At 47.9% G+C, this 26,877-nt stretch overlaps 1 protein-coding gene across 1 annotated transcript in view; it reads right to left on the bottom strand.

Moving 5' to 3' along the window:
- The window catches only part of RHEB (Ras homolog, mTORC1 binding), a 44,715-nt gene extending 32,062 nt beyond the window's left edge, over positions 1-12,653 (bottom strand). Inside the window, exon 1 of the mRNA XM_058723760.1 lies at positions 12,217-12,653. Coding sequence (XP_058579743.1) covers positions 12,217-12,268 — 52 coding nt within the window. The 5' untranslated portion in view covers positions 12,269-12,653. The remainder of the gene's footprint in view (positions 1-12,216) is intronic.
- Between the last annotated feature and the right edge of the window lie 14,224 nt (positions 12,654-26,877).

Genomic DNA, 26,877 nt, shown 5'->3' with positions numbered 1-26,877 from the left:
ACACTGTCTTATGAATTATCTCCTCTGTTCCTGTGAGTTAACCGGGGCTGACACCTTCTCAGTCTTTCACACCCCCTTCCCAATTTTTTAAAAATAGATGCTAGGTGAGAAAAAAAAAAATGAAGGCGCAATTATTATTACGACAAAGACAAGACAGAATAACCAAGCAAAACTGGTTCATAAAATTATTACTCATTCAAATACTTCCCGGGTGCTCACTCCTGCCAAGCATGATGCTTCCAGATGCTTCCAGATGCTTCCACTGCGGAGAATACAAGAAGTTTATGTGGAAACATGAACACTGGAGCTACGTAAATGAAGAACTTTATTAACTGTCAGAGTTATTAAACTAAAAGAAAAACAAAATTCTGCCAAGAAAGGCCATGGAGAGGGCTCCCTGAAGAGTTTTAAAATAGGAGATTCATCTCCTGTGGACTGATTTAGAGATACAGACTCGCAGGAAGGCAAGGGGATAGACCTGATAACGCTTGGCAACAAGGAAGAATGAATTTTTCCACATTTGTAGCCAAACCTGGGGAGAAGGCTGGGGTTCAGGGCGGAAAAGAGCTAGAGAAAAGCAAACAGGAGATAGATTCCCAAATTAGAACACGATTTTTAACATACCGAAGAGCACGTAGTTTTAAGATTCATCAAAACTAGCAATAACAAAAAATTAGCAAAATGAAATAAGACATTCATCGGTGAGTGCAAACGGTTGTTTATGAAAGTTATTTCTTCGGGGTGCCTGGGTGGCTAAGCGGTTAAGCGTCTGACTCTTGATTTCAGCTCAGGTCATGATCTCATGGTTCGAAAGTTCGAGCCCCACGCAGCCTGCTTGGGGTTCTCTCTCTGCCTCTCTCCGCTCAAGCTCTGTCTCTCAAAATAAGTAAATAAAATAAACTTAAAAAAATTGTTTTTTCAAAAGTTCTTCAAGAATCTACAATGACCCATTTATGACCACCCATCCATTCCTTGCTATATACCAGGCTGTCCAACCGCGGGGGGTCAGCAGCCCTATGTGTGGATGATGAACATCTGAAACGTGGTTAGTCCTGAGACATGTCATACACAGTGTAAAACATACAGAATTTCGAAAGCTTAGGATAAAAGGTAACAATACCAAAAATATGCAATATATATTGAAATGATATTTTGGACACATCGGGCTAATAAGTTAAACATACACTGAAATTATTTCACCTGTTTCTTCTTACTTGTTTAATGTGGTTACTGGAACATTTAAAATTCCCTCTATGGCTTGCATTGTATTTCCGTCGGGCAATGCTGCTCTACGCGACGGTTTAAGGATACAGGAACATCCGGGGCACCTGGGTGGCTTAGTCGGTTGAGCGGCCGACTTCGGCTCAGGTCATGATCTCGTGGTTTGTGAGTTCGAGCCCCACATCAGGCTCTCTGCTGTCAGCCTGTCAGCGCAGAGCCCGCTTCAGATCCTCTGTCCCCCTCTCGCGCTCTCCCCCAAAATAAATAAATATTAACAAAAAAAAAAGAAAAAAAAAAGGATACAGGAACATCCTACTTGTATATAAACTTAGCTGCCTACCAGGAAGACTTCCACAAAGGTTTAAGAAATGGCAGGTATGTCCACTCTGTATACGGTCCAGTTTTTTCAGGTAACAGTCATCCAGAAACATGGCCAGGTGAAGAAAACGTTTCATACCACATTTACGCATTTGGGTAGCAATTATGCAGGATGAAAAGGTCTAGAGATGGAGCCCAACTCCCCTGCCCCTCTCCCCCCGCAAAGCAAGGAATGTCCCTGTAGATGGACACGAATCCTCAGGACCCCTGCCTGGTGGAGCAGTGTAAGCCACGTGGGACCTCCAAGTTGGGTCTTGCAACCTCCCGTTTCCAAGGCAGCAGGGCAACGACGCCGCACCCCGAAGGTGTGTTGGGGCACTCCCTCGGGTGACCCGGGGATCCGGGAGCAGCAACTCCTCAGAATCCCAAAAGAAGGCACAGCCACCTGTCTCTAGGACCACGGGAACTGGGTGGGTCCCTGCTAGGGCCTCCGCAGCCAGCAAGCAGGGTGAGTGTGTGATCTGGCAGGTACAGAAATGAATCTGGTCCATCTCCGAGTCCTGGCGTACCCCTTCTCCCTTCTGCCAATGGCACCATTACGCATCCGGGCTCTCGTGCGAACCACCTGAAGGTTACCCTTAGCGTCTCCCACGCCGCAGCCTTGCCGATTCCCCCCTCATCACCTGCCAACTCTGTCTCCTCATCATCCTGCCTGTACCCCACCAGTCCCCGACATCTCGCCTGGTGACCCTGCAGGATGTGCCTGGTCTTCGCCCTTCCACCCCGACTGCCCCGTGCACCTCACAGAGCGGGGGGAGGGATCTTCTTGAGGGCACAATACGGGAGGGTCAGCAAACTACAGACCAGGAGCCAGATGTGGCCCCCAGTGTTTTTGTACAGCCTGCGAACTACGAATGGTTTTTACATTTTCAACTGGTTGGAAAGAAAAAAAAAAATCAATACTATTTTCCGATGTGGAAGTTAGATGAAATTCAAATGTCAGCGTCTGTAAGTGAGGTTTCACTGGCACGCGGCTACGCTCGCTTGTTTATGTACCGTCTGCAAATGTGTCTTCTTCCTTATGATTTTCCTAATGACACCTTCTTTTCCCTCACTTGCTCTACTGTGACAGTACAGCGTGCACGACATATATTTAGAGAAGACGTTAGTCCATCTTGGTGTCGAAGATCACCTTAAATGTCGCTTAACAGCCTTGACTTTTCGCTGTTTCTAGGGAAAAGTCTAAAACTTTCGACAAGGCCTGTAAGGCCGGTTCCCGACCGACAGTCCGCACGCAGATAAGTCCCGAGTGACCTCCCCGCCCGCTCACATCTCACTTTCTCCGCCTCGTTCACCACGCAGGGGTCCGGCCCCACTGGGCCAGGCCCCTTCGGCCCTCAGGGGCTCTGCCCGTGCCGTTCCTTTTGACTGGAAGGCATTTGCCCTTCTTCCCCTGCCCGGCTAACTCCAGCATTATTTAATGACGGTTCTTTGGGGACAACTGTCTACCCCCACCCAGGGTCACAAGAGCTGTCCCCGGGATTACGTCTTTCAAAGCATTTATCCCGACTGGATGTGAAAATGATCTGTGAACGGGCCCAGACGGTGGTGCTGGCTCTGGAATCGATTCAAATCCTGGCTCAGCTACTTAATAAGCGTGTGATCTTGGGCGACTCGTCGAACCTTTTGGTGGCTCAGTTTCCTCATCTGCAGAACAGGCACAAAAACAGGACCTACACCTCCCAGAGTTGAAGGCCCCCCTCCCCCCACCCCATGCTTTGAGAACAACCACTATTACTATTAATAGTGGCATTTACTGTGGCTCCCTCACTACACGAAGCTCCCTGAGGGCAGGGATCAGGACTGCCTCGGCCTCTGTGACTCAGCACACAGCGTCTGGCATACGCAGGGACTTACTTGAGCATTTAATGAATGCCTATCTGAATAACATCTGACACTTAATCCCCACCCTGTCCTCTTCAACCAGTCATTTTAAAAAAATGTTTATTTATTTATTTTTTTTTTTCAACGTTTTTAAATTTATTTTTGGGACAGACAGAGACAGAGCATGAACGGGTGAGGGGCAGAGAGAGAGGGAGACACAGAACCAGAAACAGGCTCCAGGCTCCGAGCCATCAGCCCAGAGCCTGACGCGGGGCTCGAACTCACGGACCGCGAGATCGTGACCTGGCTGAAGTCGGACGCTTAACCGACTGCGCCACCCAGGCGCCCCAAAAAAAATGTTTATTTTTTGAGAGAGAGAGAAAGAACGCGTGCACACAGGTGCATGTGCGCAGGGGAGGGGCGGGGGGGGGGGGGCGCGGACAGAGGATCTGAAGTCCGCTCTGCTCTGACCGTGGCAAGCCCGAGGCAGGGCTTGAACTCATGAGCCGTGAGTCATGACCTGAGCCCGAGTCAGATGCTTCACCCAATGAACCAACCACCCAGCTGCCCCTTCAACCAGTCATTTTAGTAATTCAATCTTGGGCGGGGGCGGGGGGGGGGGGGGTTTGGTGGGACTGAAATCCTTTGGAGAGTGGACAGAAGCCACCTCTTTCCCCAGAAAACATGCCCACAATCCCAGGGAAAGCCCATGAATTCCAAGAACCACTACTCTAAGTTGGCAATACTCCTCGACACGCGCCACCCAGCACTGAAGAGACCGCTCTCCCTGTGGTTCAGAATGAGCGCTGGGTGGTTCAAATGCCCGGCAAATTAAAAAAAAAAAAAATTTTTTTTTAAATGTCTGATTATTTTTTTAGAGGGAGAAAGAGACAGCATGAGCGGGGGAGGGGCAGAGAGAGAGGGAGACACAGACTCTGAAGCAGGCTCCAGGCTCCGAGCTGTCAGCGCAGAGCCCGACATGGGGCTCGAACTCACAGACTAGACTGCGAGATCACGACCTGAGCTGAAGTCGGATGCTTACTTAACCAACTGAGCCACCCAGGCGCCCCTGCCTGGGAAACGAACCCAGGGCCTCAACCCGTATGCACTTGGGAACCCTTTTCTGAAACCTAAACATAAGACTTTCCATCTGTGGTCATCCCTTCCCCCATGGGCACTGCAGCGACCTTCTGGTCCCAACTCTGTGCGCCCAGCTCCTGTGTCTCCCAGTCACGCATTCCAGCCCCCTGGGGTACTCAAGGCCGTATGAGCCTGCTCAGAGATGCACCCTACCGTGGAGAGTTCTCTCCCAGCAGGCAGGCCGGAGATTCCAGTGTTTTCCCACTCCCCTCCTGCCACGGAGCGCCACATTTTACCTCGGTGCGTCCCTTTGTCAAGATCATCTTGAGCCCTCATCCCTCTTGATGTTAGCCAGCATGGTTGAATATTGCCACTTGTGTTTTTTAGTCGTCTATACAAGTCTTGAACGAGAATAAAGAGAAGCTACGGTTTAAAATATTCTCTTTAACATATCCTGAGTGTGATTTAGATTTGAAAACCGTGAAGTATCAGCCGGATGCGTTTGTATCTAATACAGTCTTAGAAGAGCATTTTCATTTCATAGAACTACATTAACTGTGAGAGTCGATACTTTCATTTCCACGTACACAAGTTATTTACTATGACACTGTGGAGTTAATATTCAATTTTTAATCTTGCAAAAAGTAGGATCACGTATCTTGTTGAAACATCAATTTCTGTTTCAAAAGTCCCTGAGGAGTCTTTCTGCAAGCACAACAGAAAGAGAAATGAGGGAGCAGGAACAGGGAGGTAAGGGGGGTGCCAAGCAGCCAAGGGCACGAGGGAGTTAATTTTATGAGGATCCTCACACTGTCCAGTTTTCACTTACCCACAGAGCGTAATGCAAGGCTTCTAGTACTTCCGTTCTAAATTAATCTCAATTTCGACTTCAAATTCCCATGTCCTACACAGAACTCTTTTTTATCAGATGCCCAGTATACGTTTAAGAATGTTGGGGCGCCTGGGTGGCTCCGTCGGTGAAGCGTCCGACTTCAGCTCAGGTCATGATCTCGCGGTCTGTGAGTTCGAGCCCCGTGTCGGGCTCTGGGCTGGCGGCTCGGAGCCTGGAGCCTGCTTCGAAATTCTGTGTCTCCCTCTCTCCCTGCCCCTCCCCAGCTAGTGTTCTGTCTGTCTCTCAATCAAAAAAAAAAAAACTAAAACAAATAAAAAACATGAGAAAAAAAAAGAACGTTAAAATACTAAAATGATATTCCAGGGGCACCTGGGTGGCACAGTCGGTTAAGTGTTCGACTCTGGATTTTGGCTCGGGTCATGATCTCACAGCTTGTGAGTTTGAGCCCCACGCTGGCTCCACACTGATGGCATAGAGCCTGCTGGAGAGTCTGTCTCTCCTTCTCTCTGCCCCTCGGCTGCTTGTGCGTGTGTCTCTCAAAATAAATAAACGTAAAAAAATTTTTAAATAACGTTCCAGGACTGCGGTGTTTGAGATATTAAATTACATTTCTAAACCAATCAAGAAATTCATGATAAAGGTACCCACCAGTTTGGATTCTGATTTAAGATGGACTGTGAGAACTGGATTACTTTTGGCTTAGTTTGCTACTTGATGATAAACAGTTCTAGAACTAAGGATAAAGGTTCTCTCAAGGGTGATCACTGAAGATTTCAAAACGCTTTAACTTGCACAATCATGTTCGAGTGCAGCTCTGACTTATTCGCATAACTAAATACAATCCACTCGTGGACAATATTAAAGTTGTTAACTCCTTATTCTAGACTTTCAACTAAGAAAAAAGTATCGTAGGGGGTGCTTGTGTGGCTCAGTCAGTTGACGGGCGTCAGACTCTTGATTTCAGCCCTGGTCATGATCCCAGGGTCGTGGGATTGAGCCCCACGTAGGGCTCTGTGCTGACAGCGCGGAGCCTGCTTGGGATTCTCTCCCCGCCCCCCAACCAAAATAAATAAGCAAACTCAAAAAAAAAAAAAAAAAAAAAAAAAAAGTGTCAGGGCGCCTGGGTGCCTCAGTCGGTTAAGTGGGGCAGACTCACGATCTCACAGTTCATGGGTTCGAGCCCCGTGTCGAGCTCTGTGCTGACAGCTCAGAGCCTGGAGCCTGCTTCGGATTCTGTGTCTCCCTCTCTCTCTGCCCCTCCCCTGCTCGCTCTCTCTCCCTCAAAAATAAACGTTAAAAAAATTAAAAAATAAAGTATATTTTGGACTACGTAATCCCAGGTAGGGACGGTGGTTTCTCATTTTGTGATAACATTGCTGCTTGTACTTAAGTCTCCCTGCCCCCATTCTGCTGCTTACATTGGAAAATTGTGTTATTAGCATGTGGGTCCTGACACGCTGCCACCCGTGGCCAATTTCTACTGATCTCTGGGAGTCTCACCATTACCAAGTCAAAACACAACACTCACCCCAAACTGCATCACAATCAGAGGCCAAGTCAACTCGCTTTCAGGTGTCCTAAGTCTCCCCAGGCTCTGGTAACTCACTACTCACCGCTCAGAAGGAATGGTCCCCCGACGTTCCTGCGAGGCTGTCCCTCCTCCGGCCCCCCACCACCTCTCCAACTTCACTTCCTACTCCCACCATATTCTCTGCTAGCCACCCTGCTTCCTTCAGTTCCCAAGCACGCGAGCGCTTTCCCGCCTCCCCATCCCTCTCTCCGACCAGGCGACCGGGCCTCTTCTGGAAGGCTCCTCGAAGACTGCGGTAACCACCCCTTTGAGCAGCATCCAGGATGCGGCCACTCTCCATTCAATTCTGCGCGACAGCAAGTAGCAGCCCAGCCAGGTTCGGCACATGCCACAGTCCAACGATTCTCAGAGAACAGAGAAACTCTGGGGGTCCCCTGAGACCTTTTCAGGGGGCTCAGGAGGTCAAAAACATTTTCATCACACCAAGATACCAGGTGCCTTTCCCACTATGTTCATATTTACACTTCGACGCTGCAAAAGCCATGTACGGATGTACAAACGACAGGGATCACACACTGCAGCCTTCACAACCATACACCCATGGTAAGAACAATTTTTACGGAAGAGTGCCCTTGAGACAGCAGTAAAAATGATTAACCTTGTCTTGAGCCTTAAAGCAGGTCTTTTTAATATTCTGCGTGACAAAATGGTATGTCGACACATGGCGCTCCTGAATACTGAAGTACGATGTTTGTCTCAAGGAAACGCACACGCGCAACTGTTTGGGAAGTGATCTGAAAATAGCCACTTTGCTCACGGAGCATCATTTTTACTCGCGAGAGTGACCAACCATCATTCTTTCAAATGTGACTATCTGGGCAGACATCTTCCCGAAATGAAAGAAATGAGACTGTCACCTCAAGGAAGACCGGCAGCACTCTACCAACCATCAAATCCTTAACTCTCGGGAGGACGTGAGAATTTTGGAGAACGTGCATCTCGCACGGTGAGCTTAAAGCCTCCCAATATTTACATTTCTTCTAAGGAGAATGAGGGTGATGTTTAAAAATGTGATTAAAAGAGTTTGTATGTTGGGGCGCCTGGGTGGCTCAGTAGGTTAAGCGTCCGACTTCGGCTCAGGTCATGATCTCACGGTTCATGAGTTTGAGCCCCACGACGGACTCTGTGCTGAGAGCTCAGAGCCTGGAGCCTGTTTCGGATTCTGTATCTCCTCCTCTCTCTGCCCTTCCCCCTCTCACACACTCTCTCAAAAATAAACATTAAAAAAATTAAAAATTAAAAAGTTCATATGTTGAAATGCATCAAAACGTAGAAAGATTTGCAGAACAGTGAACCATCCTTTTTGAAATAGCCAAGATATGATGTCACAAAATCAGTCATGGGTGGAAGATCCGTTGAAAGCGAAAAATAAACCAGTGGAATTCAATGGAACAGGGTAGAAAAAATTCTTCTACAAGGAGTTGGCAACGAAAGGGAATTACTGATACATGCTACAACATGGATGAATCTGGAAAATTTGCATGGGACACGAAAGGTGCCCATCACAAAAGACCATGTATGTACGATTCCATTTATACGAAATGTCCAGAATGGGTAAATTCACAGACACAGGAAGGTTAGTGGATGCCTGGGGCAGGGGTGAGGGGTGGGGCAGTGTATCAATAGGTACTGTTTCTTTTGGGCCTGATAAAAGTAATTGTGGACAGACAGAACCCACAGGGACATCAAAATAACATCCGGTGCTGAAACTGTCATGATCACAAATGCAAGCTCTGATGATTCCCTTGAACGGAACAAACGAACAGCACCGAAAGACAAAAACAAACAAACAGAAGTTAATTTCAAGCATCAACAGAAGGGGGTCACTATAGGACTACCCCACCCACAAGTACACAACCAAATGTTATCGAGTGCCTGAACACACAACTTCACATGAGGACAGATTTCATATATGGCGAAGAATGTTTTCCTTTTATCATTTTCAATGAAGTGTGTCAGAAAAGGATAGAGTAATTTAAAAAGACACTAAGTCAAAATACAGTCGGACTGCATTCTGGGGCACCTGGGTGGCTCAGTCGGTCAAGCGTCCGACTTTGGCTCAGGTCATGATCCCAAAGTTTGAGTTCCAGCCCAGCGTCGTGTCGGGCTCTGTGCTGAGAGATTGGAGCCTGCTTCGGATTCTGTGTCTCCCCATTTCTCTGCCCCTCCCTCTCCCTCTCTCAAAATAAAATAAAACATTAAAAAGATATTTTTAAGTAAAAAAAAAGAATATAGTTGGATTGTATTCCACTGGGAACAGATTTAATGACTTATTTCTCTATGAAGTATCCAACTAAAAGGTGCATCTTCTTTCCTACCTAAAACATTTTGACAAGGTAATAATTTGAGTTACTTCTGAATCGTCTTTTACCAAACCACAGGGCTGTTTCATTTTCTCTCTCATGATCTTTCACATTCCTGTGATCCCCTCTCTCTTGTTAGCCTCAGAGACTTATATATGACCAAAAACCTTTTGATTATGGTCTAATGGTAAATGAGACCATCAAAGCTCTCTGCTGAAGGTTCCAGGGAAGGATGTACCAGATTTTATTTGAAAACAGTGACCCGGCACTATATTTTTAGCTTGATTTAGTTTAGTTACGTCCTATCATGGGACTACTTGTTGTATTAGAAACAATGGGCGTAAAGGAGCTTGAACATGTGCCACCACTAAAACAATTAATACAAAGCACTCCCAGAAAGCCAGACTGCGTTATAGGTGACGTGTCCTTAAAGGCTTAATTTAACATTGTAAATAACAGGAAAAGCACTTCAGGAAAAAGGGCTGTATGAATTACCTGCGAATTATACATTCCTCACTGGTAGTTCTATCAAGGTTTTTTAAAAAAATACAAAATTTGAAAGCCAAGTAAAACCATCACAGCATTTCGTTTTATCTGAAGGCGAACTCTTCAAATAAAGTCGGTAACGCGACAAAGTCACAATGACACGTACCCTACCTGTCAAACTGGCAAAAGAGAGTTAATTAAGAGCACGTTCTGAGAAAGGTGTGGGTTCTAGCTGAGCCTTTTCCTACCACCTTTTATTATTTTCTTTAAGGATTTTATTCTTAAGCAATCTCTACATCCAACATGGGGCTGGAACTCACAATCCCGAGATCCAGAGTCACTCAGGCGCCCCCTTTTCTACCTCTCTTTCCCTTCAGTCAATAGGACACAACAGCTCAGCCTCAAAAAATAACACAGCCTAGAAACACATATACTCAAACTTCTCTAGTAGAACCGCATTCAAGCAAACATGTCCACGAACTAGAAGCCTGAATACTGAGTAATTCTCCAAAGGGTGGCCAATACTTCCTTTTCTGATGCTGGCAAAACAAAAGACCCACAAACCACAAAGTGCCTTGGTTCCTAACAAAGGTAAACAACTTTAAAATCAAAGGCAAAGGTTGGGGGTAATAGATGGAAGGCAAAACAGAACAGATCTGTTGGACATAAGGACTTCTTTAGCAAAAACCGCCATAGAACGCTAGACTCGCTTATTACTGAAGCCTAGAATCACCATCTGGAGAATTTCAAGCAGTGAGTCAGTCAGTATCTTTAGGACATTCTTTTAAGCTGAAAACAGGTGGCCCAGGTAGATGTCACCTGTAACTTGGTTATTCAGAGGCACTCTGTATCTGATTAGAGCTCACTCAAGAGCCAGAACAGGTCATAGTCCCACTCTTCCAAATGCAGAGGAAATAAAGAGAACAGAGAAAGAAGCAAGGGCTGGGTGACTCAGGCTGCCAATAAAGGTCAGATTCCACATGGGCACTTGGGGAGTGGGCTGCTGGTGGTTTTTAAATGCCTCGATTTGCTGCAGGGTTACTTGCGAGCGGCAGCCACCAAGACCCTCACCCATTCCCCCGATGGGTATATACCTATGATTTCCCACTGCATACCAGAGTTATCCCTAGGGCTCTTGGCACCCCCTATCTCTACACAAGCATCTCTCAGCCTTTGGTTCCCGCCCCCCCCCCCCCATTCTCAGGACTCCCCCACCCCCCAGCACTTCGACGAGAGAGATGATAAAAGGATGAGTAAGCATGCCCGTAGCTGATCTTGGTCAAAGAGCACAGACCCTGGCACCGGCGGTGGAAAATGGGGGTGAGGAAGCAGCACAGAAAGCGGAGTCGGGGAGTTCATCCAATGGGTAGCCGGCAGTTACAAGCTTTCCGAAGGCAGTTATTGTTGCCTCCTTCTGCAATCCCGGTAGACTCCAAACCTTCGCTTTCACCTCCCTATCCAGCACCCCCCACCCCCCGCCCGCCACCACGATCAAGTGCACGTTTTCCTTAGACAGTTACTTCTTAAAAACAACACCGAAAAATAAACGTAATTTCTCCAGGCTTCCGGTTGTCAAAGACAATAAAGCCTCGCCCTGAAGCATGGTTAAGTTCAACGGTTCTGTTTCCTCACTCGTTTTCCGGCACCCCCTCCACCCCCACCCCACCCCAGACCACCTCAGCGACGCAGAAAGGCGACTGCCGGGAACAGTTTCAAATATATGTCAACCTTTGGGAGGGGGAGAAAAAAAAAAACCAACAAACTTCTGAATCACTTCGACAGCCCGGTTACAAGTACCTGACCTTATTATTTTTTTTTTCCCCGTAGAAAAATAGGACACCGAGAGATCAGAAATCTCGTTTTCTCTGCCTTCCTACATCGGTCGTGGCAACATCTAGGGGGCTTTCGAAGAGGGGTCTTTTGGGTTTCTTCGGGGGGAAACTTGCCCTCGGGAGACAAACGTCCTAAATTCAGGTCCCTGGTTTTCTTTAAAATGCTGAACTTCACCACGGACAGAAAAAAACCCCCAAGGTGCCGTTCCCTTTGTTAAAATCCCACGGACTTTATTGAATTTGGGGCGGAAAGGCCGCTGGCAAGATCAGGACAACCAGCCGCAAGAAGGTGAAGAGACAGGTGCGATTTCCCCCCGCGGCGGTTCCGGCCGGGAGCACACCCCTCCTCCGGCTCGGCGGCCCCAGACCACCCCGGACCTCCCCGTCCGCCCGCGGCCTCCCCACGCGCGGCCTCCCGAGCCCGGGCCGCCCCCCGCCGCCGCCGCCGCCGCCGCCGCCGCCGCCGCCCCGCGGGGCCCGGCCTCGCCGCCTCCGCTCAAAATGGAGGTGGCGGCGGAGGGAGGCTGGTTACGAAACGCGCGGCCGCCACATGGCCGCGCCGACCCCAAACTTGGCCGGGCCGCCGCGTCCCGGCGCGCAGGCGAAGCTGGGCCCCGGCGCGGAGGCCGCGCGGCGCCCGCCACTCACCCACAGACCGGTAGCCCAGGATCGCGATCTTCCGGGACTTGGACTGCGGCATCTTGGCGGCCTCCTCAGCCCCGGGCCAACCACATCAACCGCGGCGGCGGCGGCGGCTGCTGTGCTGCGATCGGCGGCGGCCGCGCCGGGGCAGAGCGGCATCCAGGGGCGGGGCGGGCGGGCGCGGGCAGGCGCGGCTGCCTGGGCTCCTCGCTCGCGCGCCCAACCGCCCGGAACCGCCGCGCGGCCCCGCCCCCAAACACGCCCACGTGACCACCGCCGGCGGGGAGGGGGGCCTCCCCCGCTCCGCGGTTCGCGTCAGCACTGCCCTCCCCGCCGCGGCGGCCACCCCCGCCCCCGAAACGCACGGGGGTGCGTCGGGCGACGTTTTACTTTAAGGGGAAATAGAGGGGACGCCAAGATGCCCCCGGAAAAGTCACGACTGAAACTCGCTGCGTCATGACCCTCCCACCCTCTTCCGCCGCCTTTTCCTTACGCCAGTTCTCTCTCGGCGCTGATTGGATAGCTCCCGCCCGCCCGCGCGATGACGGGACGGAAACTCCGTCTCCGATTGGGGGCGGCTAGGAGGCGGAGCCGAGGGCGGGGCTGCTGGCCCAGAGCTAAAAATAAATTCCGGCTGCGACCCCGCGGTAGCGCGCGAGTGAAGTTTGAAGGATTCGAACGTCTCACGGGGTGGGAGTGGGCAAGAGGGGCGGAGAGAGCTAACTCCCCAGTGATTGGTTAGTGCAGGGAGGGGGGCGGGGCAAACTTTGAGGAGTGCAGTGATTGGCGGGACCTTGAGCGGTTGGTGGACTCGCGCCCACTGGGCCCTTAAAAGGCGCGAGGCACGTAGCTCTTGCTGGCTGGGCGGTGGGTTAGGTGGGGTTTCCCGGCGAGGGTTTTTGTTTTTTGCTTTTAACTCCTTCTCTCGTGGGCTTAGCGAGTCTGGCTTTAAGGTTGTAGCTTGTTACTCGGCGTCACCCAGGGATGAAGGACGGATATGCGTTCATTCAAAATGTTACACATTTCACTAAAAATGCGTGTGCCTCCCCAGTTCGGGTCTCAACCCTGCCACGGGCGAACCCGGCACACCTCGCAGGAAATGAAGAGCGCGAGTCAACACCTCTTTACCTGTCAACGTCTGCATGGCTCATTCAGTAGGCAAACTTAAGCAACAGCTGTGGTTGGCTGGGAACGCTCCAGAACCAACCTTCCAGGCGGGGAGTCAAGTCTATTGGGCTTGCCCACCTGTGTGGGCTGGTCGCTCCTTTAAGGGCACATCGCCGTGTTTCCCACCAAAGGCACATGGGCGACCCCTTTTTCCAGCAGTGCCGGTGAAGGGCGGTTGGGTCGGCACCACTGTTGGCAGTAGGGGAAGGGAGGCCAGTGCTGGAGGCCTCGGTCACCGAAAGTGAAATTGAAGGCCAGGCCCGAGAGTTGAGGATGCGATTGGGACCTTTCCAGCCAGGGAGACTTCCATCATGCTTGATCTTCTTGCCCTTGGTGGTTGCTAAAGAAGCAGCTATTCCGGCTACTCCTACGAATGTCCCCTACTGTCCTCAGGCTGTTTGACTGTGTTGGGACAACCGCCTGCTGGTCACAGCCCTTTGCCTTTCCCAGGGAGCACAGAGGAGGAACCCCCCGCCCCCGCTGGGAAGCTGAGTGGCAGGACCGGATTCCTAGGTATGAAGATTTAGAGGTGACTGTCCCATAAATAGGCCTTGTTGAGTTAGAACACTGGCCTTTGGGCAAAATCCTTCCACCGTCCCGCTGAAGTACTTTGAAGAGAGGGAGGATGGATGTTCCCATCCTAGGGGCGCTCCAGGTCGAAGCCCCAGACAACCAGCTGGAAGTGAAAAATATCTTTGAATTTCTGTGTTTTATCCTAATGGCTTTTGCATTCTATTCTATATTTAGTTGAAATATTTAAAAACTTTAGGTCTTTAAAAAATTTTTTTTTAATGTTTATTTATTTTTGAGAGAGACAGAGACAGAATGCGAGTGGGTTAGGGGCAGAGAGAGAGGGAGACACAGATTCGGAAGCAGGCTCCCGGCTCTGAGCTGTCAGCACAGAGCCCTATGCGGGGCTCAAACTCAGGAGCCCTGAGATCATGACCTGAGCCGAAGTCCGACATTCAACCAACTGAGCCACCCGGGCGCCCTTAGAAGCTTCAGGTCTTAAAATGGAATCTCCAGGAAAATGTATCACTTTTATCCTGTGAATTTGGATGCCGCTTACCACAGTATCTTGAACCGATCCTACTAGACTCCTGGTTGGTTGTGAAATCAGACATGTAGGTGTTGCCTTTTATTTTCTTAAATAGAAGAACCGAACAGAAAATAGGTTGCTCGTATTGGTAAGTATTGTTTCGTATTGTCTCGTGATACTTGGGTTGTGTGTATCTATATTTGTAGATGTGTTATATATGTTTTGCATACTGGGTTCCATTGTAGGATGTATTTCCTACTGTGGGTTGCCTCACGAGGTTTGAAAGTGTTGCCCTAGTCTTGGAATATTAGGAGTCCAGACTGAGCAGTGCTGTTGTAAAGGACAAAGTCGTTAAATGTCCCAGTCGTCTTACAGCCTTTAAGGTCAGACCAGGCATTTTAAAGATTCCATTACTCCAGAATGGGGAGAATGTGTTTGGTCTAAGAAATGACTCAGGTTCCCTAAAATATTTGGGATTGATGGTATGAATTCACATAGAAGGAACTGACTCCAGCCAGCCCTCATGGGAACATGGTGGGGAGAAGTACGCTTGCTTCTGAATTCAAAGTGGTTCTACTGATTGAGATCCCTTGTTAACTGTTGAAGCAGCTGGAACTTCCGCCGCGAATCAAATCAATTTCTCCTCCGCAGGTTCTGCTTATTCCAGACCGTTCTGTCTCGTGGTCTCTGCATGCTGCCTTCCCTCGGTGTCCTTCCACTCTATTTCATTTCCCTGGAAATTAAGAATTCTGTCTCTTCCATTTGAATTACAGGGAGAGGGGCACCTGGGCGGCCCAGTCGATTGAGCATCCGACACTTGATGTCGGCTCAGGTCATGATCTCATGGTTCATGAGTTCGAGCCCTGCATCGGGCTCTGCGCTGATGGCGAGGAACCTGCTTGGGATTCTCTCTCTCTGCCTCTACCCTCCTCTCTCAAAAATAAGTAAAACATTAAAAAAACTAAATTCCAGGCCGAGAACGTGATTCGTTCAGCTAATTACCACCATCCCTTGAATGAGGAGCTGATACTGAGCCTGTAGATTTGCCAGTTAAGCCTCCACTGGTCTAAACCTCTGGTGTTGCAAATAATGGCAGTTATTTGAAGTGTGAACTGTTCGCTATTGAGGGATTATTATTAATGTTCTGCGAACATCTCCAAGTCCAGTGACCTCTTATTTGTAACTTCAACATTTTATTTTTATTTTTTATTTTTTCCTAATGTTTATTTTTGAGAGAGAGAGACAGAGCGTGAGCAGGGGGAGGGGCAGAGAGGGAGACACAGAATCCGAAGCAGGCTGCAGGCTCCGAGCCGTCAGCACAGAGCCCGAAACGGGGCTCGAACTCGCGAACCGTGAGAACACGACCTGAGCCGAAGTCAGACGCTTACCTGACGGAGCCACCCAGGCGCCCCTGTAGCTTCAACATTTAGAAAAAATTCCCCGAGTTTTTATTAAGTTTTAGAACTTATTTTTATCTCCCATTAGATTTAGACTAAGCGAGTAAAACTGCTGTGCTTGTTTTTACTCAAAGGACATTTATGGGGGCACCTGGGTGGCTCCGTCGGTTAAGCGTCCGACTCTTGATTTTGCCCAGGTCATGATCCCAGGTTCGTGAGATCAAGCCCCACGGCAGGCTCTGCATTGGGTGTGGAGCCTGCTGAAGATTCTCTTTCTCTCATGGCACCTGGTGGCTCAGTCGGTTGAGCGTCCGACTTCGGCTCAGGTCATGATCTTGCGGTCTGTGAGTTTGAGCCCCGCGTCGGGCTCTGTGCTGACAGCTCAGAGCCTGGAACCTGTTTCAGATTCTGTGTCTCCCTCTCTCTCTGCTCCTCCCCCACTCATGCTCTGTCTCTCTGTGTCTCAGAAATAAATAAAAACATTAAAACGAATTTTTTTAAATAAAAATTCTCTCAAAAAAAGTTTGTGAAATTAGTTTACCTTTTTAAAGTTTATTTATTTATTTTTGAGAGAGAGAGAGAGCATACGGGGGACAGAGAGAGAGAGAGAGAGAGAGGGAGAGAGAGAATCCCAAACAGGCTCCTCACTGTCAGTGCAGGGCCAGTCACGGGGCTCAAACTCCCAAATTGTGGGATCATGACCTGGGCTGAAATCCAAAGCAGACGCTTAACTGACTGAGCCACCCAGGCGCCCCTATTTTACCTTTTTACATGTGAAAGGGTGACCCTTAGTGAAAGTGGACATGAAGGCATTTTGTTGTTGTTTTGCTTTCAAATATTTGGTGAAGGAAGGGCTGAAAAAGAACCAAACTAGTCTTAATCTTGGCGTAAGCCAAATCAGACCGATCTGTTGTGTCTCCTGTAGGGTATTATTCAAATCAAACAGTGCAGAGTTGAGGAAACACGCCGAGGTCGTTTCGTTGTGTGGTCTTGTGGACGAGAGAGTGGTTTTCTGAGCAGGACCTTGGTAGGCCTGTCCTCAGCAGAGGGGCGAGAGACCGTCCTAGACAAGGCAAGTCCCTGACCTGCACTGGGCCGAAAGAAGGTCCCCTTCTCTCTGGTGCCAGTGATCAGGCTGGCTCAAACCCTGAGGTGTGGAGTTGCATGGAGGGCCCCCAGAAGAGGGAACGGGAGCAAGCCACTTAGGTCTTAGGTCCACGGAGGTAGGCCACGTGTGAGAGAGGAAGTTGGCTCAGCAAGGAACTCTGAGGACAGCTTTAGGCCTGTGCAGTGGTTGCAAATTGTTCTCAGCTGTTAGAGGTTGATGGTGTCCCTCAAGAAGACGGACTGAAGTCTCCACCTTCTCAGAATGTGATCTTATTTGGAAGTACAGCTGTTGCAGATATAATTAAAGATGAGGTGGTCTTGGGAGTAGGGCCTACCTACTCCCAATACGACTGGTGTCCTCAGAAGAGAAGAGACACAGACACAGGGCACGTGGCCGTGTGCAGGCAGAGGCAGAGGCTGGTGCGATGCGGCCACAAGCCGAGGAACACCCGGGACTCCTGGAGGCTGGGAGGGACAAGGGAGGAACCTCCCTCCTAGAGACTTCAGAGAGAGTAGCACCTTGATTTTGGGCTTCTGGCCTCCAGAACTGTGAGGGAATAAATCTATACTATTCTAAGCTACCTAGTTTGTGGCATTTGGTTACGGCCTTAGAAAACCAAATCCATCGGTTATCCTCAAATCGTCAATAAAGTTTCATTCAAAGTTTGAGTCCGGTTTCTGCTGGGCCCTGAATGAAATCGGCATTTCTCCCTAACCCCGGAAGCCAGAGTGCACCTAGTAGGGGCTTTTGCCAGCAGAGGGCTGCCGTGCCCAGTAGAGTTAAGTTTTCTGAGGGTGCCTGGTAGGGAAGATGCCAGGGAGGTGGCTGGAGCAGAGCCCCTGTTCCCGAGAGCGTGTGCGACGGCACCTGGGGGGGGCGCCGGGGGACAGCCAGAAGGCTGGTGCTGTGCAATAAAACAGGTGACGGCTTGTGCCAGCTGGGCTTGGATTACGTAAGCTCCTCAAACGTGTTTCAGATGTGGAATCTGGTCACGGAGTTCACAAGCCACCCAAAGTTATAATTACTGTTTGAGGAACGTGTTCACTGTTGGATCCTCCTGTATGAAGACATCTCAGAGTTGGGTTTTATCCAGCATGTAGGGATCCAGGGAGTTTCTTTCAATGTTGTGCAGGAAGAACCAACCAACCAAACAAAAAACCCCAACCACCCCCCTCCGAAACCAGAACTTGTATTTTTTAAGCATGTTTATTTTAAAAATAAAAAGAATTGAGCTTTGCTGGTATGTAACATACAGATTGACCAGGGCACCCTCATGGCCCGTGTGACAGATAGTAGCATGTTGTGACAGGTTCAAGAGGTAACCCGGTGGGACTAACCCAGCAGGGAGCCGTAGGCAGTCTTGCCCTCACTGTTGGGTGTTCAGAATATTGTCAGTGTATCGCTTTTCATGCGTGTGGTTTTGGGGAATTGTGGAATGCGTTACCTAAATTCTGCCAAGCTAACTCTCACAAAATGGCCCGGATCGGAAGAGATTTCTTGCAAAGAAACCGTCAGTTAGCGATGAGCATAAAAATGCAATGGAAGCGTATGCTCCGAAAAACGGCTGAGCTGATACCCCTTCCTTGGGTGAGCTCTCTGCCAGCGACATTAAAGGTAAACCTGATAACCAAATCATATCTTGTAAGAAAATGACCAAAAAACTTTTTACGAAGAAGTCAAAGTTGGCTAGAGGAGCATTTGAAATATTGGGGCACCCGAGTGGCTCAGTTGAGCGTCGGACTCTTGGTTTCCGCTCAGGTCATGATCTCATGGCTTCGTGGGTTTGAGCCCTGCATCAGGCTCTGTGCTGACAGCATCCGCTGCCCTCCCCCACCCCCCCATGCTCTGTCTCTCTCTCAAAATAAACTTAAAAAATTTATAAAATATAGATTCACATCTCCATCATTAATGATGACTAAGTATAATTACACCTTGACAGTAGCTAATGATGCAGTGAGTATCCCTTAACAAACAGCAAGATGTTTAAAAACGAAGCGTCCAAAACACTATGGCAGACTTTATCAAATTTTTCTGCAACTTGTCTTTTTTTGGAAAATGTCAAGCACATGTCTAAAACTAGAGTGATTAGGACAATGAGCCCTGGGCCTATTACCTAGTCAATATATACTGAGTCGTGGACAATCCTGTGTCATCTGCACAATACCCACTTCTCCCACCCACCCATGGACATCAATCCCACTCCATTCATAACTACGTTAATATTTTCCCTGAAAGATGACTCTCTTTAAAAAAATAAACTATGCCGGAGCACCTGGGTGGCTCAGTCACTTAAGTGTCTGACTCTTGATTTCAGCCCAGGTCATGATCTTATGGTTCCTGAGTTCAAGCCCTGAGTCGGTGTCAGTGCGGAGCCTGCTTGGGATTCTCTGTCTCTCTCTCTCTGTCTCTCTCTCTCTCTCTCTCTCTGCACCTCCCCTGTGCGTTCTCTCTCTCTATCTCTCTTTATTTTTGGCGTTCAGAGTCTATGATGTGTTTGTATTTAGTTTTCTTTGCTTTTGTGCTGTGTAAGGTTTATGAGTTTCTGAGATTTGCCAGTTACTGTTTTTGATCTGATTTGGAAAACTTCCCAGTCAATGTTTCTTCAATTACTTTTCTTCAAGTACTTTTTCTGTTTCATACTCTGACCTTTTATTCTGAGACTCTAATTTCACACATATTAGACACTTCAGGGGCTTTCTACCAGTCACTGAGCCTCCGTTTATTCTTTTCCCTATTTTTCCTGATTTAGTGATTTAAAAGCAAATTGGAAACATTTTTCAGTTGTAAGATTTCCGTTTGGTTCTCTTTTATAGTTTCCTTTTTCTCCTGAGATTATCCTCTCTCTACCCAACATACATATGTGTTCTCTAGGTTGTTTAACATACTTTTATTTTTAAGTCTTTGCTAATTATAATGTCTGGATCCTTCACAGGTCTGCTTTTATTGAGTGGTTTTTTTCTTGATTAAAGGTCATTTTTTTTTAACTTTTTTTTTTTTTAATGTTTATTTATTTTTGAGACAGAGACAGAGTGTGAGCAGGGGAGGGGCAGAGAGAGAGGGAGACACAGAATCCGAAACAGGTTCCAGGCTCTGAGCTGTCAGCACAGAGCCCGATGCGGGGCTTGAACCCACGAACTGTGAGATCATGATCTGAGCCAAAGTCAGACGCTTAACTGACTGAGTCAGCCAGGTGTCCCATGTCAATTTTTTGTTTTTACATCTAGTAACTTTTGTAGTGGACGTTAAGGATGATGTATTACAAAAATTCTGGGTTCTTAATATTATTGAGCTTTGTTCTGAGTTCATATTTGTATGTGATAAAACGTATGGAGCAAAGTTTTCTATTTTTTTTTTTTTTTTTGCACATGAATATCCGATTGGTCCAGCACTGTTTGTTGAAAAGACTCCCCGTTCTCCACTGAATTGCCTTTATATCTCTATCAAAATTCAGTTGCCTATACATGTGTGAGGCTCTTTCTGGACAGTCTTTTGTTCCATTGATGTGTTATTCTGTCTTTACATCAACCCAAAGCTGTCTCGATTACTGTAACTTTACAATAAATCTTGAAATCTGGTCATTTTATCCTTTCCAACCTTGTACTTCTTTTTCAAAGTTGTTATGACTAATCTAAGTTCTTTGCATTTTCATATGAATTTTAGAATCCATGTGTCAATTTCTACAAAAATCCTGCTGGGATTTTGATTGGCATTGTTTTGAATCTATAAATCAATTTTGGGAGGGATTATATTTTAGCAATATTGAGTCTTCTGACCCCTGAGCAAGTGTGAGATAGAAATACACACACCCTCATTCCTGGCACAGAACTCCTAAAACCCTTGTAAGTTACTAGGTGATAAGAATATTAGGAGCACATCTCTTGTTCAGGGTGCCTGAGTGGCTTACTAAGCGTCCAACTCTTGGTTTTGACTCAGGTCATGATATCACAGTTTCATGAGTTTGGGCCCTGCATCAGGCTCTGTGCTGCCAGTGCTCTCTCTCTCTCTCTCTCTCTCTCTCTCTCTCTCTCCCCCTCCCCCATTCACGTTGTCTCTCTCAAATAAACTCTAATAAATAATTAAAAGACCATCTCTTGTTCTAATATTTGTCTTTGACCCCATCCATGAGACAGGGCTCCTAAAACCCTTATAAATTTCTAAGTGATAAGAACACCTTTTGTTCTAAATGGGGTGACTATGGGTGGGCTCCCGGGTGGGAGCTCCTCACCAGAAAGACCAGTCCTTGATTAGAAGCTTGGAATTTTCAGGGGGCACCTGGGTGGTGCAGCCGGGTAAGCGTCCAACTCTGGATTCTGGCTCAGGTCGCGATCTCACAGGTTGTAAGATTGAGCCCCGCGTGGGGCTCTCTGCCCCTCTCTCTGCCCCCCTGCAAATAAACAAAAAAAGCTTGGAATTTTCAGCTCCTCCCACCCCTCTTCTCCTGAGGGGGAGAGGCACTGGAAATGGAGTTACTAATTGATCGTGCCTATGTGGGGAAGTCTCCATAAAATCCCAGTAGGACTGGGGCAGAGACCTTCTGTGTTGGTGAGCACGTAGGTACCCCTTCCCTCACGGGTGCCCTATGCACCTTGTCTGTTGGGATGTTCATATGTATTCTTTATTCTAATTAAAAAAAATTTTTTTTAGTGTTTATTTTTGAGGGAGAGAGACACAGCACAAGCAGGGCAGGGGCAGAGAGAGAGGGAGACACGGAGACAGAATCCGAAGCAGGCTGCAGGCTCTGAGCCGTCAGCACAGAGCCTGACATGGGGCTCGAATTCACGAACCACGAGATCGTGACCTGAGCCGAGACCGGATGCTTAACCGACTGAGCCACCCAGGTACCCCTCAATCTGTATCCTTTAAATATCCCTTAATAAACTGGTCAGTGTGTTTCCCTGAGTTCTATGAGCTGCTCTAGCAAATTAATGGAACCCAAAGAGGTGGTTGTGGGAATACTCCGATTTATAGCTAGTTGGCCAGAGGCACAGGTCACGACATGGACTTGAAATTGGCATCTGAAGCGAGGGTGGGGGCCGTCCTGTAGGACCGAGCCCTTAACCTGTGGGATCTGATGCTCTCTCCAGGTAGTGTCAGAATTGAGTTGAATTCTTGGACACGCCAGCAAGAGTTGCTTGTTGGTGTTGGGGAGAAACGTCACACAGCCGGTGACTAGAAATGTCGGAAGTGAAGTGTTCTGAGAAACATAGTAGAGAAGAACTGGATTTTTCCCTACTCACACAGGAAAAATCTGAGTTTTTCCATTACAGCAAGGACATCACTCCGCGCATTTAGGTCTTCATTAAATTTCTCCAGCAATATTTAGTAGTTTTCAGTGTATAGGCTATAAATACTGTTTCTCACATTTACTCTAAGTATTTCTTATTTTGATGCTATTAATGGGATTAAAGCGTTTTCAGTTTTTGATTGCTGCTAGTATATAGACATGCAATGATTTTTGATCACTGATCTCTTGTCCTAAGAACACGCTCTACTGTGTGAGCTACATTGCCTTCCTTGATATCTTATCCTAAAGCTTTGCCGAACTTACTAGTTTCAGTACATCTTTCATAGAGTCCCTTGGCTTTTCTACATAGATAATCATGTCGTTTTTCCTGGTCACATTCCATTTTGGGTGCTTTGAATGTAATTTTCTTGCCTTGTTACACTATGACGTTGAATAGGAGTGGCGAGAGCGGACGTTCTTATCCTTGATTTAGGGAGTGAGCCCAAATGTCACCATTAAGTGTTGTGTTTATTTGCCGGAGGATGAGATACAATTGGGTCAGAGTCTCAGATTTTAGCAAGAGATATTGGTGTCTTGGGGCGCCTGGGTGGCTCAGTCGGTTGAGCATCCGACTTCGGCTCAGGTCATGATCTCATGGTCTGTGAGTTCGAGCCCTGCGTCGGGCTCCGTGCTGACAGCTCAGAGCCTGGAGCCTGCTTCCGATTCTGTGCCTCCCTCTCTCTCTGCCCCTCCCCTGCTCATGCTCTGTCTCTCTCTCTGTCTCAAAAATAAATAAAACATTAAAAAAAAAATAAAAAAGAGATACTGGTGTCTTAAATCATTACGAGAAGAGAAACATTGGCTGTATGCCATTTCTGGAGAAATGCCTGTCATCAAGGGAAGGACTGCCATTTCGAATAAATACCCTGTTTTAATTCCTGTTCCACATCCTGAAATCTCTACAGCCTTGGAGAAGCTACCCTACCTTCCTGTGCCTCCCAGACCTGCTGTGATCTACCACGGGGAAGGCTTGGCTTGTCATCTTGTCCCTTTCCCTCACCTGCCCTCTTTTCTGGGATTGGATTAAATGCTTCCTTCTCTCCTCAGTGTGACATACAGTGTAGGATAGGACACTGAATATGAAGTTTCCTCTTAATCTTGTTTTCAAATTATTCTGTGATACTGACTTTTCCCTGAATTCTTTCATTAATAGTTCACTTCTTGTTACTTGTCCTTAATATGTGGTTTCGATTGAAGATTTCATTTCCAAGGAAAGGCCAACTTTCCTTTGATTCTGATGGAGGAAAGATCAACAGGATAAATCTTTTGAAATTAAAGCAACTGAACCAAAACACAAACATAAGAGGGGTATCAAATGCTTCTCTGAACTCAAAGGGCTCCCGTTCCAGAACCAGTAAAGTCGGGAGGGCTCTTACTGCTCGACCTTGAAGGAGGTAGCCCAGAAGAAAAGGAAATCAACTGCAGTAGTTAAGAGGAAAGAGGAACAGCCAGCTGGAGAGGAACCAATGAAAACCCTTGGAGGCAGCTCTTGGCTGGAGGAAGAAAGCGGTCTGATCTCAGCGTGTGGCACACAGGTCTTCCCTGAATTGGCAAAGTCAGGCTTCGTTCCTAAGTCTGCTTTGTCAGTCGGATGTCAGCATGACCAAGGTCAGGGTCAAACAGGAAACTTACAGAATGGGTTAGATGTTAAAAAAAAAAAAAAAATGGGGATGTGCCCAGATAAACTACAGGAAAGAAACCAGCTTGAATTTATTATGCAGAAGAAAATTTGGCTGTTAATTTCTTTCCGATCTTAATTTCCAATCCAATCTTATAAATTTTAAGATTGTTGCAAGGATAAAATTAGTCAACTGTCAATGGTTCAAGAAAATGTGTCGTTCAGTATTGTACATTCTAAATGGCAAAAGTATTTAAACTGGATAATTTGGGGGAATCAGCCTTGTGCCCTGGTTGAACAGTACATTACTTGACGGAACTTAGCTTAGCAATACATCAGTTCTAAACTGAAATATGCCATGCTTATTTGGAGTATAGCTTTATCTCGGTGTTTGCTGAGACGTAGAAGTTCATCGGTCGCTTTGCCAGCTGATATTAGGTAAAGGTCACTATATCAGTACGTTGTGTCTGTATGGATAGTTTCATTTCCAGCTCTGCTGAGCGGATCAGGGCAGGTGCTCCCTGGTTAATTACACAACTGTGTTCTAGGGAGACTTTTTGGAAGGCTCTTCATGCCCATAGGACTCTCCTGGGGGTTTCCTCCTGCATGGGTTGGCGTGTTCTGTGCAGTGTGACTCTGCTGGCGGGGTCAGGATGGGAACCTGATCCAAGGAGAGCCAGTTTATAAGTTGATCTGTGGCCCGCTCACAGTTCTGCTCAAAAGGGTCATTCATGTTGCATGGCACTTGGTGCTGTCAGTCTGATCCTCCTGGAGTCTGAATGTAAAACGTGAAAAGTTGGCAGTTAGAAGCAGTAGCAGCGGAAGGACGTGCAGGGGAAAAGGGGCCACGAGCAGCAGAAGGCACCGAGCAGAGAAGGGTGCAGGATGCGAACGGGGGGTGCTGCTGCTGTCCGTGGGGTGACAGCTGAACCAGAGTGGGAGAGCAGCCCTGTGCCAAGACGCTCTGAGAAGCCAGCTGTGCATCTGTCTGCCTCACCTTTCAATATAACAGCCTTAGGACACCCGCCTGTAGCTTCTTTCCAGGACCCAGGACACCAGGGGCTTTGCTTATTTAACTGACCTATTCCCAGCACAGGCGCACCTCAGAGATGCTGCGGGCTGGGCCTTTGCGATAAAGTGAACACCAGGGTAAAGCGAGTGGAAGGAAGGTGTTGGTTTCCTGGTGCACGCAGGGCACGTTTGCACCACACTGCGGCGTGTGACGTGTGCCGCAGCACCGCGGCCAAAACGACAGTAGTGGACACCCCTCCGTGAAAAGCGACTTTACTGCTGAAACGTGCTAACCGCTGTCTGAGCTTCCAGCGGGTCCTAATCCTCTTGCTGGAGGGGGTCCTGTCCCACGGTGACGGCTGCTGACCGGGCAGGGTGGTGGGCGCTGAAGGCCGGGGTGGCTGTGCAGCGGCTGTAAATAAGACAGTGGGGACGTTGGCCATACCGGGTGGCTCTTCCCGTCACGAATGATTTCTCTGTGGCGGGCGGTGCCGTTTGATGGCATTTTACCCAGAGAACTGTCCCCGAACCGGGGTCTGTCCTCTCAGCCCCCGCCGCTGCTTCGCCGACCAGGCTTCCGGAACGTTCCAAATCCCTTGTGACCGTGTCTCCACGGCATCTCCACCGGGAGGAGATGCCACCTCAGGAAACCGCTTTCTTTGCTCCTCTTCGTCCGTCCAGGTTTCATCCTGAGATGGTGGCGACCCCGTCCCCTCTTCAGGCTCCACTTCTGATCCCAGTTCTCTTGCTGTTTCTACCGCGTCCGCAGTGACTTCCTCCACTGAGGTCCTGAACCCTCCACGTCCTCTCCAGGAGGGTTGGAATCACCTTCTTCCAAACTCCGGATTATGTTGATAATCTGATCTCTTCCTGTAATCACGAACGTTCTTAATGGCTTCTAGAACGGTGAATCCTTCCCCAGAAGGTTTTCAGTCGCCTTCAGATCCATCCCAGGCGTGGCAGCTGTTGCCTTATGACACGTATTTCTTAAATACTAGACTAATTTCAATACTGATGTGTCTCAGGAACTAGGGAGGCCTGAGGAGAGGGAGGGATGGGGGAACGGGCAGTTGGGGGAGCGGTCAGAACACGCGCATCATTTGCTTATTGAGGTCGCCATCTTATATGGGTGTGATTTGTGCATCTACGATTACAGGAGTCACATCGAACTTCCCTGATCACCATAGCAAATATAATAATGAAAACAAACATTTGAAATACTGTGAGAATTACCAGAAGGCAACCCAGAGACACAAAGTGAGCAAATGCTGTTGAAAAAATGGCGCCAGCAGGCTTGTGGGATTCAGGGTTGCTGCAAACCTTACGTTTATCAAAACAAAACAAGACATGCAGTATCTGTGAAGTGCCACAAAGTGAAGCACAATGAAAGGAAGTAGTTTTATTGCCTGTAGTGGCTCTTGGTATCACTGAGTGAGCCGGCCACAGTGCTGGCCTTGACTGTGGTCAGTATTCAGCCAGAATACATACAAAGGGAGAGATGAGCGGACCAGTGAGTAATACAAGCAAGAAAAATATTAGGGGAGCGGGATAACCAAAATCTGTAAAATTGGAGGATTTATCTTAGAATTTATGATAATATTAGTGTTCCAATTTTGGATCGTGTACATAGATTTCCATTCAATAAGAACTGTTGATGATTATAGTCAACATTTCATAATTTCAGTTTGGCAGTTGTTTTCACCCATGAGTCCCTTTTCCCATTTAAGTAATTTTGCTGCAAATAGAGTAAGGGGCAGAGGAGGCCAAACTTCCTCACCATCGGAATGGAAGAAGTTGATACGGCCGCCATGGAAAACAGTGTGGAGTTTTCTCAAAAACTGAAATATAGACATACTGTGTGATTCAATTGTTCCACTACGGGGTACGTACCCAAGGAAAATGAGAACACTAATTCAAAAAAATATATGTACCCCTGTGTTTAATGCCACATTATTTACAATAGCAAAGGACGAGATTGTGCCATTTGAGGTGACGTGCCTGGACCTAAGTGAAATGAGTCAGACCGAGAAAGACAATTATCAT

This window comes from Neofelis nebulosa, chromosome 4, assembly GCF_028018385.1.
Source record: "Neofelis nebulosa isolate mNeoNeb1 chromosome 4, mNeoNeb1.pri, whole genome shotgun sequence".
NCBI classification, from domain to species: Eukaryota; Metazoa; Chordata; class Mammalia; order Carnivora; family Felidae; genus Neofelis; species Neofelis nebulosa.
Note: the sequence above shows the minus strand (reverse complement) of the source record. Positions and strands in the feature narration are given on the sequence as shown.